At 34.7% G+C, this 12,826-nt stretch overlaps 1 protein-coding gene across 7 annotated transcripts in view; it reads right to left on the reverse strand.

Moving 5' to 3' along the window:
- The window catches only part of MARCHF7 (membrane associated ring-CH-type finger 7), a 48,759-nt gene that overhangs the window by 13,941 nt on the left and 21,992 nt on the right, over positions 1-12,826 (reverse strand). For all 7 annotated transcript variants that reach the window (XR_004350843.1, XR_004350844.1, XM_032638508.1 and 4 more), the window contains 4 exons: positions 8,319-8,514; positions 6,541-6,693; positions 3,835-4,939; positions 324-493 (listed from right to left, as the gene is read on the reverse strand). Coding sequence is in view for 5 of the 7 variants with exons in the window: in XM_032638508.1 (XP_032494399.1) it covers positions 324-493; positions 3,835-4,939; positions 6,541-6,693; positions 8,319-8,514 (1,624 nt within the window). In the remaining 2 variants the exon portion in view is untranslated. The remainder of the gene's footprint in view (positions 1-323; positions 494-3,834; positions 4,940-6,540; positions 6,694-8,318; positions 8,515-12,826) is intronic.

Consider the following 12,826-nt stretch of genomic DNA (forward strand, 5'->3'; position numbering starts at 1 on the left):
AAACAGTAAGAGTATTTCTTTGATTCAGAAAGATATTGCATGATGTAAGGGTTACCAACAATAACAAATTACAGTTGCATTATACATGTATGACAGTAGATTGTTCAGTAAATGAAATATAAGAAACACTATTATACGTTAAATTTATGAAGCAAGACTAATGCTCTTCAATGCTTTTGCTTCAAAAAATGATCGATGCTTTTGATAAGAGTATAAATTTGACAATCAATAAATTATAACCATATTTGTTAATTAAAATGCATACATACGTGCATCTCTTGAAAAAACTGTGAAAACAAAATACACAAAAGGGTAAATCTTACCAGAGTTAATTTTGGCCTGTAACCATTTTTTCATACACTCTTGGTGGACATATTGCAAACTTCCTGTGCACTTGCATGGCTCTATCAGCAAGTTAGAGGATGATGCAGCTGCCATCTGACAAATTCTACATAAATCACCTTCTTCTTCTTCAGAGTCCTCTAAAAGGAGGCTGGAAAAAAAGGTACATTTCCTAAACAGAGCTATCAAAACCATCCTGGTTGGTCATTTCCAATCATACATAATCCCAAACAATATCATGGTCTCTCTAGGTAGAAAAAAGGCAAACAACAATAATAGTAAACAGGAACTTCTAAGAAAAACTGTATCAGTAAGAATAAAAATTATAATAAATATTTTAAAGGTAAATGAGGTAGGCTATCCTATTACTTATCTTCAAATGGTTTAAGTAATTATCTTTGGTACCACAGTTTATTTTTTTAATTTTATTTATTTTTTATACATGAGGTTCTTATTAATCTATTTTATAAATATTAGTATATATATGTCAATCCCAGTTTCCCAATTCATCCCACCACCACCACACCCCATCCCTGCTATCAGAGTTTAAATTCCATATTTTTCACAATTTGTAAGTTTCACTAAGATTTTAATTTCTGCAGTACCATAGACTACTTCAATTCCAGCAGTATAAAGATAATGTACTTATATACCCATCACTTTTGTCCCTGCAAAACTTTTTTTTTTTTTAATATTTATTTGGCTGCACCAGGTCTTAGTTGCGGTACGAGGGATCTTCGTTGCAGCTTGCGGGATCTTTTAGTTGTGGCATGTGGGATCTAGTTCCGCAACCGGGATTGAACCTGGGCCCCCTGCATAGGGAGCACAGAGTCTTAACTACTGGACCACCAGGGAAGTCCCTGTCCCCCCAAAACTTTTAAGACAAGTTTGATGAATTAAACAAATATTGACTTGTGATTTTTCAATTTACATGTTAGCAGAGCCACATATGTTTAAACTGATAAGCTTTTTGTATTAAATCATAATAAAAAAAACAAAAGAAGAGATTAAAAAAATTTTCATTTTCCCCACCCCAGCGATGTTATTAAATCATCCTGATTTCTACAAGGGTAGGCTTTTAAAGTGTGGAGCAGTTTCCATTAACCTATGTCCTCTATTTCACAGGCCAACATGTACTGCTTAATTTAAATGCAGAATGATCACTGTAAAACAAGTAATTTTTTAAATTAAAATCCCTATTGCCTTAGTCTACTGCTGACATGAAAAAGGTACTCAGTAAATTGACACAGAATGCTAAACTGTTACTGAAATATAACCTGGATTATATGGGTTCCAAATGAGTTTACCAAAAGATGTGTGGAAAGAGGAACAGGCGTACTTTTAGGTGACTTTCATGCCTAGGATTAACCAGATATAACCTCAAGCATTAACATTTATGTTTTACCTTTAGATATAACTTTCTTTGGTTGATAGATTTTACTTTGGGAGACTCAATTTTTTTACACTTTTATTCAGTTAATTGTAAAGTATCTTATGATCCTCATTTTTAAGCAAAATATGTAATAAAGGAACACACACATATAAACTCTGTCAAAATAAGCAACAAATGCTGCTTTTTAAACTATCTTACCAGACAGGGTGGTGATGGCTTACTTAGTTTCTCTTTGGAAATCACTAAATTAATTTTTTGCCCTACTTACACTACTGCACTCAAATTAATCTAACTTTGAGCACAAGAAATATAATAGTTACTACATTACTCAGTAGACAGCTTGCAATTAGAGGGAGCTCCTGTAATAACATTAAAGCTAACACTACCAGGGCAGAGTAAATCTTTCTACAAGGAAGGAAAAAGCGCAAATTTTAAAAGAAGAGAACAGTCACATGGTAACAATTTGTCCTATATAAGGGAAAGTGGGAAGATATTAGTCAATGTTCAGTATCTCAGAAAGCATGCGAAGCTCCCTTTATTCCCCAGAGCAAGATTTGAATGTATTTCCTCTTAAAGACCAAAAAACCCTAAAATGATATAACAACTATGGTCCCCCAAAATTCCATTACATGGGGCCTTTATGAACAAGAAAAAACAAAAACACCCAATGACCTTAGCTTTACATAAGTCTTTTCTTCTTACAAGCATATTTTACATGTACTATCGTATCCCATTTTATCATAAAACTAATTTTAATAGGTGGAAAAAGTAAGTAACTACACTTACATGACAAAATAATTAAGTTGGAGTGAAAAATCTCAGATCTTTCATCTTTTTTTTTTTTTTTTTCAGTACGCGGGCCTCTCACTGTTGTGGTCTCTCCCGTTACGGAGCACAGGCTCCGGACGCGCAGGCTCAGCGGCCATGGCTCACAGGCCCAGCCGCTCCGCGGCATGTGGGATCTTCCTGGACCAGGGCACGAACCCATGTCCCCTGCATCGGCAGGCGGACCCTCAACCACTGTGCCACCAGGGAAGCCCTTTCCCAAAGATTTTAAAGCAACTAAACTCTACAAAAGATTTCACATGAATAAAAAGATTCTAAGTCCTGAATTTAAACTGCTATCTCTGTCAAATAGTGACAATATATAAAGAATATTCAGTATACATTTGGACTTAAAAACAAAATTTTTAAATTTGTGGAAACGATTTTACCTTATTCCAAAAAAGATTTGAAGTGAGAAATACAAATAAATGGTAAATAAATGATCTTATTTTTTTGTTATTTATTTATTTTGCTGCACTGGCTCTTAGTTGTGGCACGTGGGATCTTTAGTTGCGGCATGCAAACTCTTAGCTGTGGCATGTGGGATCTAGTTCCCTGACCAGGGATCAAACCCAGCCCCCCTGCATTGGGAGCGCAGTCTTGGCCACTGGACCAACAGGCAAGTCCCAATAAGTGATATTATTAAAGGCTGAAACATTGTCTTGATAATCCACAACGACTTGGGCTGCTTTACCAATCCCATTTAGCACTAGTCTACCTAGAAACAGGGTAAGAGATTAAGATTTTGTATATGTAAGATTTGTATATTTGTATATTAAGATTTTGTATATTTTTATATATACATATATCTATATGTATCTGTAGCCAAAGCTGGTTAAAAATAATCTTTAGATTATTTCCCAATGCAATCTACACCCCCAGTGCCCACCACCAGTATTAATTCTTATCCATTTTACCTCTGAGCAAGACGCTAACATCTTACTGGATGTAAATTTTAAGGCAAGAAATTTCAGACATCACTCTTTTTTGGCGGGGGTTACGCAGGCCTCATTGCTGGCCTCTCCCATTGCGGAGCACAGGCTCCAGACGCGCAGGCTCAGTGGCCATGGCTCACGGGCCCAGCCGCTCCGCGGCATGTGGAATCTTCCCGGACCGGGGCACGAACCCATGTCCCCTGCATCAGCAGGTGGACTCTCAACCACTGTGCCACCAGGGAAGCCCCAGACATCACTCTTATGAGAAACCATTTTAGAAACAAACAATTCTTTCTCTCATCTGTTCTTCACAGGCTTAAGATAGGTATTCAAACTTACCTCTCTTTTATTTTTTGCAGTCTTTCTGGGTCTCTTGAGGGTACACTTTTAGTTTTATCATTTTTTCCATCAGATGAACTCCAACCTGAAGGAATAATATCTACAGTGATCATGACATTGTCGGTCAAATTACTTCCAAGTGCCGGGGGCACTGCAAATCGGAATAAGGAACCAGGAAGGATCCCTGTTATTCCTGTACTTCGTCCACTGTGAGCCGAATCCGATACGGAGCCCCCCGTAGCAGCACTGCTTGGTGCTGCAGATGCTTGTGGTCTGCTGGCAGTAGCCCCAAGGGGATCACTCTGTGCTTCAAGGTGAACCACTTCATTTGATTCTCTTCTAAAAATATGATGAGATCTAGATGGTATATCAGAGGTAGATATCCTTGAAGATTCATCTCGTCCCTCTCGCCTCCTTCTAGAGAACAAAGGTGTGCATCTATTTCTAAGTGAGGAAGATAACCATGGTCCTGTATTTCTACCTTCAGATTCTTGGTTAAAATTTTGGGAATCTGGCTCAGAGCTATGATTTTGGCTAAGAGATGACAAACCCCATCTTCGCCGAAGAAATCGAAATCCCTGAGAAGCTTCGGATGCCCTGTTATCAGGACCATCAGAAGCTGATGCTGCATTACGAGACTGTGAAGCTGTCAAGATTCTTGGAGAAATGTAAGAATTCTCAGAACTCAATGATCTTGTATTCAAGGAATCCTGACTAGACCTTCGTGAAAAAAAAGTAGATGACATACTAGAAGCTATACGTGACAGCAATCTCCTTGTTGTACGCCTACCTTCATTGTCAGAAGATTCTTGAAATGATCTTTGAGATGAGCCAACCCTATTTGAACTGCCTATAGTTGAGGTTTCACCTCTATTTGAAATATAAGAAAATCCAGGCTGTATACTGCTTTGGGGAGATTCTAATTCTCTTGGAGAAAAATTTGATCTTAAAGAATTTCTACCAGAGTCCCTAGAACATGGTATGGTCTGATGTTCAGAAGGCATTTGGTGATTTGTAGATGATGTATTCAATTGTAAAGTGCTCAAAGAGTTCTCTTTTGGTCTTGCTCCTTGTGAATATGAAGAAGGAACTCTGTCTTGAACATCTATTTTTGAAAGAAAGGAAAGGTAGTCAATTACATGAAAAATTTGTGCATTATTAAGGTTGTGTCTATTAACCACTAATCACTGCCAAAATTAAACACTGGATTCAAACTGAATACTGGCATATTATAATTACACAGCTTAACTATTATTACAGAAAAAATAAACATATTTGTCTTTCTATACCTTTGGTAAAATCCAATACTGCTGTATAAAGTCAGCATTACAAATTTTTAAAAAAAGAAATGTATTATAGCTTATGAGAGGCAAACATCAATCTACCAACTTGATGAAGTTAAAACAGTTGAATTTATTAATTAGAAATTGATATGGTAGAAGAATATCTAACATCTAAATGGATAAGGGATTTTAAATGGGCAAACAAATTCAAGGTAAATGACTCATAACAAGTAAAAGCAAAATAATAAGAGTGTTTTGGAGATTTTTCTTACTCTGGAACAAGAACAAAAGTTATTTCACATAAATACTATCACCCTTATAGTTTCATAGCAAACCATGCTAACAGTTCAAAATTTCTCCAATGTTTTATCTTTTCTTTCAAGTTAACAGCAGTGACTCTTATACCCGGTTACTCATCAGACATAACTATGCTTTTTTTTTTTTTTTTCCCAATACTGAGTCAGAAGAGAGCCCTGGCATCTGCGATTTTAATAGTACACTACTGATGGTTCTAATCATCAAATGGAAAGAGAAATACCAAAGCATTCCTTCATAAAGAATATTCATCCATACATCTAGTTTAACAGCTAGATTGCTACTGTGCTAATACATGGTGCCTCATGGAAGGATTAACTGTTAGGGACTAAATTCTATTCTGTATATTTTTACCCCCCAAACCGAGAAGCTACCGACACTGCCTACTAAAGCTCCTCCACCCAAAGCCAAGCAAATGAAAAGATGCTTTCATTTGTCTTAAATAAAGCAACGGCTTGCCCCAACAGATTATTTAAAATAATCTAGTTAAATCTTTAAATAGAAATGTATTTTCTTCTCTGTAAATCAAATTCCACTTCTGTCTGCTATATTTCTCAACTTCAATTAGCACCTTTTATCTTCAGTTATTTAGTGATATTGCTTTATGGCATTTATTTTTTTTAAGGTGGCTCTGTCGCACAATGGACAGTGCACTGGATTTTTTTTAAGTTTTGGCTTATGTACACTGACAGAAACAGTGTGGGTCTTTATTTCAACTAAATGAAAATAAAGACAAATTCATATTAAACTAAAGGAATTCTACATTATGTCTTAAAATGATGATTTCAAGTTTTAGTTAATTCACAAGGCAAATTATATTGTAGTATACAAGAATTATCAAGTATATGTAAAACATACATTCTTAAGAGTGAAAAAATTATAGGCAGACAGAATCTGGATACTCATGTATATCTAAATATTATATATTGTTTACATTTTTAAAAGTAAAATGACAAATAAGGTTGAAAACATATCAAGCTATCCTGTATTCTAAATCTTCATAATATTCACTTCATTTATTCCTTTGTACTGTGATTTTAACGACATACAAAGACAAAAATGTAACATTATTAGATAAATTATGCATAACAATATAGTTTATACATACATGATGAAGTTGTGAAATCACCACTTCGGTGACTATAATCCATAAGATTACTAATGGAGGAATCTGCTCTCCTCTCTCTCATTAAGTCAGTTCCAAATGATCCAAGTACCACTGATGAAGATCTGGGAACTTGACTATGCCTCCAAGAAGAATCTTAAAATAATTGAAGAAGTCTTAATTCAGAGAAAGCTTTCAAGGTTTCTGATGACAACAGATCTTCAGTATTACACAGAGAGGTAATTATGGTTTATTACAGGAATCCCCAGTTACACAGTTGCAATCAAAAGCAAAACTGAGCAAAACATAAATTATTCACTAGTGAAATAATCACTTATAAAATTATCTCCTACTCAAACACATCCTTCTCTAATACTATGATCTACCCCCATCTAGGATGTCAATGTCACTCTCTAGAACATCTGACCGTACAATATATAAACATGACGTAAAATGATTACAGAACGAAAATATAAAGCTTGCCAAAGATGCAGAATTTCATGAAAAGTTGATCAAAGTGATGTCGGAGAACAGCCAAAATCAAAATCAAAGCCATCTTGAAATGAAAGAGGTTATACTGTAGGTTATAATACTATTTTGTCAGAACTATTATTGCCACCATATTTGGCTCATTCTTATGCTAAGAAGTAATGTATCATTGCAATTATAATCTAAACTTTGTTAGATATGATTTCATTTAAAAAGAAATTAAAAACTAAGTCTCAAAACTTTCCCCCCTCACTATTTACCTTGAAATTCTGGGTCTTCCTCTCCTAGTCCTAATAGCCTTAATAATTTCCCTTCGTTAAGGGAAACGGCCCAGGGTTAATGCTATGCCTTCACAGACCAGAGGAGAACAAAAGTATCTCTACACAATGGTATTTGTCTACAAAGTTAAGGTCAGTCTGCTCTTACCCATCACACTACTCTTAAAATCCTTCAGATGGGCAGTGTCTTTCCCATGGCAGTCCTGCCTATCGAAATAGAAAGGAATCGCTTACACTAATTCATTTAGTAGTACATATGCAATTCAAGACCAACTGTGTCATCACAAGTTTTATCTTACCTTAAAACTATTTCAGGCATTGGCTAGTGTTTCATTTGAAGAGAAGTATAAGTGAGGAAGTACCTCTCAACAAAAGATCTTTCCAATTTGTGCAACAAATGTGTGCCTGTATCTTAGTATCTGTGAGTACAAGATACTAAGCATGGAACTTTATGCATAAGTCTTTCATACCAGAGTGGTAAAGTGACTTGTCCAATGTCACATAGTTAGAGGACTAGAACCATAGCTTTCTAATTCCTGTATAGAACTCCCACTAGAATACCGCCAACTATTTTTTAACTAAAGAATTTCTACATTTTCTGAAAATATGTGTTATATAGCACAATGTTTATTATTCACAAAAAATATGCTAAGGAAACACGTATCAGTAAATCTGGCTTTCTTATTAACAATTTAAAATTTTACCTCCTATAATAACCAGCAAAATACATGTCACTTTTACTAATTTTATTACCATATGTATTAGCTATTCTAATTAATTAAAATCTGCTAATATCCTGTTTGTGTAAGATATCTGTACCAAATTTAGAACAAAAATCCAAGATGAAGAGTTAATTTCAGTTCTAACTTAGTTAAGATTTTGGAACCTCCGCTCTATTTCTGACCCAGTCTTATGTGCAATCTACTTGCTTATTAGTACACTACATCTTGGGAAAAGGGCTTTTGTCCAAAATACATACACAGTGATTTATATTTATACAAATTTAATTATTACCTGATACTGCATTTAAACCATGTCCAACACTTCTCCCAGCTGAGGTAGATGTACAGTTTGTACAGGAAAGTTTAGGTCTTTTTGAATCATGATCCCGTTGCTGGTTTTGCGATCTTGAACGTGCTCCCTGAGTTATCTCAGACTCACTATACCACGTAGACTGAAATGGTAATGCAGATGCTGATGCTGATGTAGACTGTAAGTTAAAAAAAAGTTTTTTAAAGGAACAATAAAACACTTGCAATTTTTAAATTTAAATATTACATTTAATCTACAGTGCTCTAATAAATTCCCAAGGACCATTCATTCCTCACAGACACAAATTTTTCTACCATGTAGGTTTTTCATCGTCTTTGTTCCCTTCTACCACTTGTCCCTTTACTTTATACTTTAATTGTACTTTGCTAGGTAACCAATCTGATTTAGATTATGTTTTCTATGTAACTGAATATAAACACTAGTCTAGGAAACACTGAAGAGTAAAAACTTTATATGTAATCATTTTGTTCTCCTGGTTTAATATTAACCTTTTGAGGAACCTTGTTTCCTCTTCTTAGATAAACAGAACACCAAGAAAGGCACCAATATAGAAAGTGACTGTGAATACTCCTCTATAAAAATAAGATTTTCAACTAATATAAAATGTATCTGGATCTTATGTCCATCTCAGGAATACAGTAAAACACTATAAATGGTACTAAAAAAAAAAATCCTAATATACGGAATTTCTTCATCAGTGAAGGAAGAAACAGCTAAAACTACATACTGTAAAACTCTAAGCTCAAGGTTTTTTCTTTAAACATATAATTATATGTACAACATGAAATAACACAGAAGTTACAATGTACAAACACACACACACACACACGCACACACAGAAAGAGACCAAGAAGGACAAATTTGACGCATAATCTCTGAATTGCTTAAAGACACTTACCACTAACGTAAAAGTTATTTCTAGGAAATAACTTTTATTCTAGGAAATAAAGGAAAAAAGACATTTATAAACCATTTTAACATGTAAGTAGATGGTAAGTAGTTCATTTTATTGAAGAATATTAAAATGAAACAACATTCTTTAAAGTGTTATATTTCTTGACAAAAGAAAAGTTAAAAATGGAATGTTATCATGGGCCATAAATTCAGTCTATATTAACCTAGTATTATAAACATAAGAGCCCAAATAATGTGCTCCATCAAAGAGTTTTAGAGTACAGATAAATAAGTAGGTATAATATAAGTAAGTACTGTAATAGGAGATATGTTGAAAGTTTTACAGAAAAAAAAAAAACTATGTCTGAGGAAAGCAGGGGAGAATTCATAGGTGATTAACTATGAACTCCATAGGTGGAGTTCACTGAGTAGGCAAATGAGGAAGATTATAGACAGACAACACAAAAAGATAAAAAGATGTCTCAACTATTCTGCCATGGGAATTCTTCTAAGGCATCACTACTTACTTGATCTCCGATTATCTTTTAATTATGAGAAGCATACTGCATGCATTCAGGGAACTGTATTAGTCCATGGTAACTCTACAGAATAAACTGTGCACATACATGGAAAAGCAGAAGATGCAAAGCTGAAAAAGTAGGAATGGGCATATCAGGATTTCATCCATCCCTTGCCCATTCAATATTTTGCTAATTAAATGTAGAACTCCTCAGCTTAGCACAAACTTGGTCTCACAAGCCTTTCACACCAAGTTGTCCACAGAGCCCCCAGTCAATGAACTGGAATAGCACATGAGATGAAATTCATGAGCTATTTCAAAATGAAATCATTTTATGTGCCATTGTCAAGGTATCAGGGACTTAATCCTGCAGGCCAGTGGTTCTAAGACCTTTGAATATCAAAGACCAAAAATTAAAAAAAATGGTTTGATTTAAAATTTAGGAAGAACTGCTACTTTTGACAGGTAAGGAAAACGAAAATAGCGAATACCACCTAACCCCATTCCCTAATCTTTTAAAAAGGGCATTTTATATGCTCCTAAAACAAGAACATAACAGAATAAAACAGACTTGTAAGGTGAATAAATTTTACTTGTACAAAATTCCTAACTTGTCCTTATTTTTCTCATTTTGCATGGACTGGACAAAATGTTATTGAATAGCACCTCCACAAATAAGACTTTAGGAGCTACTGAAGGAGGTAATACCATCAGATCAACTACTTACAAAGATCTTTAGAGCATTGTGGAAGGTTAAGAGTGGAATGGACAAAAAGTGGGCAAATCAGGAAGTCACTGGACTAGCAAGAAATGCTAGTAATTCCCATTACTTTCGTTCATTGGGACAAAAGTAATGGGAATAGAGAGCCATTATAAAAGATAAAAATTCATCAAATTTAGAGACAACGTGAGAAATGAACAAAAAGTCTATAAAGTCACTCCACAGTTTTCTGGCACTGGCCACTGGTGAGATAAAGACACACTCACTGTTCGGCAATTTTCATGACTCACAACTCTAAAAGGTAGCCTATATGTCATCCCAGAGACAAAAATACTCAGTATAGGAGAGGAGAAATAAAGTCTGACCAATTTTTCTGCTGGCTTAAATTCAAAGTCAAACTTTTCCCTGGTTCCTACCAATCCAATTTTGTCCACTGTTCAAATATTCTCAGTCTGAAGCAATTAGCTTTTTTCCCCCTCTGAATTCTTTTAACAATTAAATAAAGGATGGGGTTCATTTATACACTATTTTATCTCTTTTGCTATCTAAAACTACTGGTGGTCAAACGAAATCAGGAAAAGTCTGTCTCCAAAGTATACTTAAGTATACTGCCTTGCAGACACCAGATGCTTAAAAAAGTACTTTTGGGGTTGTCTGCACTTCTTAGCTGTTATGAATAATGCTACTATGAACGTCTGTGTTCAAGTTTTGTGTAGACATGTTTCTAATTTTCTTGGGTGTAACTAATGGGTCATATAATACCTCAAAGTTTGACTTTTAGAATAATTAATAAACTGTTTTCCAAAGTGGCTGTACCAGTTTAAAACCCCACAAGCAATTTATGAGGGTCCAAATTTCTCCACAACCTTGTCAACTCTTGTTATTGTCTCACTTTTTAATTTTATTTTAGCCATTCTAGTGGGTATGAAGTGGTGTCTCATTATAGTGTACATTTGCATTTCCTAATGGTTGATGTTGAGCATCTATTTATGCGTTCATTGGCCATTTGTACATCTTTGGACACATGTCTATTCAGGTCCTTCGCCCATTTTAAACTGGGTTTTTTTTTATTGTTAGGATATAAGAGTTCTTTACATAGTCTGGTTACAAGTTCCTTGTCAGATAGCATATCATTTACAAATATTTTCTCCCATTCTGTAAGTTGTCTTTTCACTCTCTTCATGGTATCACTTGACTCACTAGTTTTTTAATTAGTTAAGTCCAATTAATCTTTTTGCATTCATTACCTCCAGACTAAGAACATTCATATGAAAATAAGAAGTGGATAGAATTATTAAATATCCATTCAAGTTCCATGGAGTTCTCTCTCATTTTCACTAAATTTCCAGTCTCTACCCCAAATAAGTAACAGATTTGGCTCCTGTAATAAACAATTTTTATGGGTTACTCTCAAAAGGCTATCTGTGATTAGAAAGGAAAATTGTATGGTATGTGCAGGGGGCTGTCTAGCCCAACCAAAGTAGCTGAATACTACTTTGTGTATCTGAGAAATCATATTAAACAGTTTGAAAACTTGATGGAAGGGAAGTTTACAAACATTCTGCAACTACTAGCAGGCATCCAATTTTCATTTTATTTACTTACTTATTTTTATCTTCATGATACTTATTTAGGTTGCCCTTCCAACAAGAGGTTTTCGGGAAGGACAGTCAATGAAATCATTATTTATTTACCATTAGTATTGTATAAGTCAGTATTTGCATTCATAAAATAATTACTTCTAAAAAAGGCTAAAAAATATTCCCAATGCAAATGCCCTTAAAATAGTACAGCAAAAAAGAACCTTAATGAGAAAATATTTGTAAATCATATACCTAATTAGGAACTTATAACTAGAATATATAAAAGAGTAAGAATCAAGAGTAAGCTTTCAAAACAGAAAACACCAAGCCCACATGGGTTCACTGGAGAATTCAATCAAACATTTAAGGAAGAAGTTATACTAATTCTCTACAATCTCTTTCAGAGGAAAGCAGCAGAGAAAATACTTCCTAACTCATTCTATGATATGATGAGGCCAGTACTACCTTAATTCCAAAACCAGACAAAGACATAAGGAAAGAAATCTATAGAGCATTCTCTCTCATGAACACAGCTGCAAAAATTCTGAACAAAATATGAGCAAATTGGGAAGTCCCTGACAGTATAGTGGTTAGGACCTGGTGCTTTCACTGCTGTGGCCTGGGTTTAATCCCTGGTCAGGGTACTAAGATCCTGCAAGCCGTGTGACGCAGCAAGAAAAAAAAAATTAGCAAACTGAATCCAAAAAAGTACAAAATCCAATACCCCTTTATGATTAAAAACTCTCAGCAA

This window comes from Phocoena sinus, chromosome 7, assembly GCF_008692025.1.
Source record: "Phocoena sinus isolate mPhoSin1 chromosome 7, mPhoSin1.pri, whole genome shotgun sequence".
NCBI lineage: Eukaryota > Metazoa > Chordata > Mammalia > Artiodactyla > Phocoenidae > Phocoena > Phocoena sinus.